This window comes from Chrysochloris asiatica, unplaced genomic scaffold, assembly GCF_000296735.1.
Source record: "Chrysochloris asiatica unplaced genomic scaffold, ChrAsi1.0 scaffold00143, whole genome shotgun sequence".
NCBI classification, from domain to species: Eukaryota; Metazoa; Chordata; class Mammalia; order Afrosoricida; family Chrysochloridae; genus Chrysochloris; species Chrysochloris asiatica.
The window spans coordinates 7,272,087-7,275,771 of NW_006408661.1; the positions used below are offsets into that span (position 1 = coordinate 7,272,087).

General features: G+C 36.0%; 1 protein-coding gene across 2 annotated transcripts in view; it reads right to left on the reverse strand.

Annotated features, from left to right (window-relative positions):
- LOC102819797 (small conductance calcium-activated potassium channel protein 2-like) overlaps positions 1–3,685 on the reverse strand; it is a 259,987-nt gene that overhangs the window by 62,501 nt on the left and 193,801 nt on the right. For both annotated transcript variants that reach the window (XM_006870537.1, XM_006870538.1), the window contains one exon: positions 1,766–1,907. In XM_006870537.1, the coding sequence (XP_006870599.1) occupies positions 1,766–1,907 (142 nt within the window). The remainder of the gene's footprint in view (positions 1–1,765; positions 1,908–3,685) is intronic.

Sequence of the window (3,685 nt, forward strand, 5' to 3'; positions counted from 1 at the left end):
TTGAATTTATGAATTCTTGTTGATACATTCCAGCAATCATTTCTGAATTATGTTCAGCAAATTTTTTCTTATATATGATATTGAAGATATTGTTTGATAATTTCCATGTCTGTTGAAATAACTTTATTTGGAATGGGCACAAATATGGATATCTCTTTCAGTTTACTCACCAGGTAGTGGTCTTTTTTTTTTTTTTAATTCCAGGATTTTGCACATTTCATTATAATAATTTAATATCTTCTCAAGCTGCCCATTGAAATCTATTCAGCTCTTTCCTTCATCATTTCTTCCTTCTCTTTAGTTAATCTACATTCAAGAGCAAGTTTAAGGTTCTCTTGTGACATCCATTTTGGTCCTTTCTTTTCTGTCTTTTTAAAGACCTTTTGCTTTCTTCACATATTATATCATTGATATCATTCCACAATTCATCAGGTCTTTGATCATTACTACCATTAATGTCAATGTACTAAATCTGTTCTTGAGATGGTCGTTAAATTCCGGTTTATTGTTGTTAGGTGTCTTAGAGCGACCTTATTATGCACAACAGTATGAAACAATGCCTGGATCTGCACAATCATTGCTAAGCCCATTGCTGCTGAAAACAGTGTAAATCCATCTAATTGGGGGTCTTCCTCTTTTATGCTCACCATCCACTTTACCAAACATGATGTCTTTCTCCAGGGATTCCTGATGATACGTCCAATGTGTGCGAGACGAAGTCTGGCCATCCTGGCTTCCAAGTAGCATTCTGTTTATATTTCTTCCAACATAGATCTATTTGTTCTTTTGGCAGTCCACAGTACTTTTAATATTCTTCTGCAACACCATAATTCAAATGCATCAATTATTTTATGGTCTTAAAATTACTGTCCAACTTTCACATGCAGATGAGGTTATTGCAAATTCCATGGTTTGGGCTAGGCACACCTTAGTCCTCAGACTGACATCATTGCTCTTGAACAATTTAAAGTTCCATTCCAGTATATACACCCAATATACTATTTTAGCTCTCATGGATTTGTTTCATTTTTTCAGTTTCAACTTGAAATTTGCACATGAGCAATTGATGATGTAGTTCCGAGTCAGCCCCTGGCTTTGCACTGCCTAATGATATTTAACTTCTCCATTGTCTCTTTTCATAAGTATAGTGGATTTGGTTCCTATGTATTCTGTCCCATGAGGTCTACATGTACAGTTGCCATTTATAATGTTGAACATAAGGTATTTGCAATGAATAGATCATTGCTGTTGTAAAATTCTATCATGCTGTCTCTTGCATTATTTTTATCACTAATGCCATATTTTCAACTATTGATCCTTCTCCTTTGTTTTCAACATTATTATTATTATTACAATAATCAATAATTATCCATGCATTTTGATATATCTTAATATTATGGTACACATTTTACAGATGAGTAAACTAAGTTTTATAGACGCCAAGTTTACTCAGCTTCACAAAATTAGGAAATGGCGGACCTCACAGAAGTCTTCCTGATTCCAAAGCCAATGCTCTAAAATAAAGTTAATCTCAGTGACTAACCCATAGAGATGTTTTACAATAAGCAATCTAGCAGCAATATGCCTTCAATGAGCTACGTGATAAGAAGAATTTAGACGAAAACGGTTGGTGCTCTTTCCCAACTCAGAGCTAATTTTTACTAATTTCCTGCTGTGCAGAAAATTAGAACATGTAATGGACATGGACTGACTAGTTTCAGTGCCTTCTCTAGAGCAATTATAAAAGAAGCAAAAAGCCACTTACCATAATTCCAGTAAGCAAACAAACGCCTTTCCCACAATATGTGTTAGGTACCATGTCACCATAACCAATGGAGAGAAACGTTATTGATATCAACCACATTGCTCCAAGAAAGTTGCTAGTAACATCCTGTTGATCATGGTACCTGAAAAATAGCAAACATAACCATAGATTTTTAATTAATCTACAGTTCTGGTAGCTAAGAGCAGTTTGACTCAATTCAATAAGTTCACCAAGCATATTGTATGGCGCTGTCGTATAAGCACTGGACTGTAAGGTTAGTTTGAACTGCAGTGTCAGTGGTTCAAACTCACCAGCCACTCCTCGGAAATCCCATACCAATCACTATCAATCAGAACTGACTCAATGACACTTAACAACAACAACAACAAAGCTCATTATTTTAAGTTTAGTTGAAATTCCTTCTACACAATCTGAAAGACATTGAGAAGTGCTTGAAATGGGGAATACATCATTTTAGGAAAGTGTGGGTTATATGGGGAGGAGGGAAAAGGAGCTAATTTCCTATCACATTTTTTTAAATGTTAAGTTTCTTCTTCACAAAACAGGATGCATACAGGATCTGATATATTTATAAGTTAGTGACTCTACATTCCCAGATGCATATCTACATAATATGGTACTTTCATTTTCTTATTTAACGTATAATGTTTTAATATATGGGCAATCTTATTTGGCTGAATTTCTATATCAACCTGCTTAGTATCAAAAAAATAGCCTCAGTCACTAGATTAGACAATACGGCCACACCAGAGTACATTTTAGGGTATAACTATACAGCTACTGGCCAGAACGTTACTATGCGCTATTTTCATTGTTGTTAGTTGTTGTTGAACTAGCTCCAACTCCAGGCTCTCCTATGGACAATACAACAAAATGTTGCTCAGTTGTGTGGCATCATCGTGTTTCTGGGCATTTTTAAATCCATTGTTGCTGTTACTGTGTAGTGTCTGACAATCAAGGGGGCTCATCTTCCAGCACTTTATGAATCATATTCTGCTATGATCCATGGGGGATTTGGTTGGCTAATTTCTAGAAGTATATTGCAAGATCTTTCTTCCTAATCTTTCTTAGTCTGGAAGTTTCACTGAAATTGTCCATCGGGGGTGACTCTACTGGATTTGAAATACTCATGACATAGATTCTGGTATCATAGCAACATGCAAGATACCACATTACAACAAATTGACATGTATGTAGTGGACTATCTTCCAGGCACATGCTTTTTCTTTGCTCAAAAAAACTAGAAATGAGTTAAAGATTTAACAATATTAAAGGTCTCTAGGAGAGCTCTGGTAGTGTAGTGGTAATGAATTGGGCTGCGAACCTCAAGGTCAGCAGTTCGAAGCTACCAGCTGCTCCGCAGGAAAAAGATGAGGTTTTCTGCTCCTGTAAAGATTTATAGCCTTGGAAACCCTGTACAGGGCTAACAACAGGGGACAAATGATGCAGTACAGGGGCACTCATTCATCTATGCCAAGAAACTTGGTAGACAGACAGTTACCCGACCAATGGATTGTAAGAGATACATCTTTGTGCCCATTCCTAACAAATATGACCCAATGGAATGCAGAAAGCAGTGAACAATATGATTAATATCACATGCAAGTAAAACTTTGCTGAAGATAATTAAAAAAGAGTTGCAGCAGTACATCAACAAAGCCCTGCCAGAAATTCAAATTGAAAGAAAAGGATATGGAACAACAGATATCATTGCTGCCATCAGATGGATCTTTGCTGAAAGCAGAGAATACCAAGAAGATAATTACTTGTGCTTCATTAAATGAAAAGCATTTAGCTCTGTGGATCAGAACAAACAATGGATACCATTGTAAAGAATGGGTATTGAAGGATACTTATTTGTGCTTATGAACATCCTGTATATACATAAACCAAGAGGTA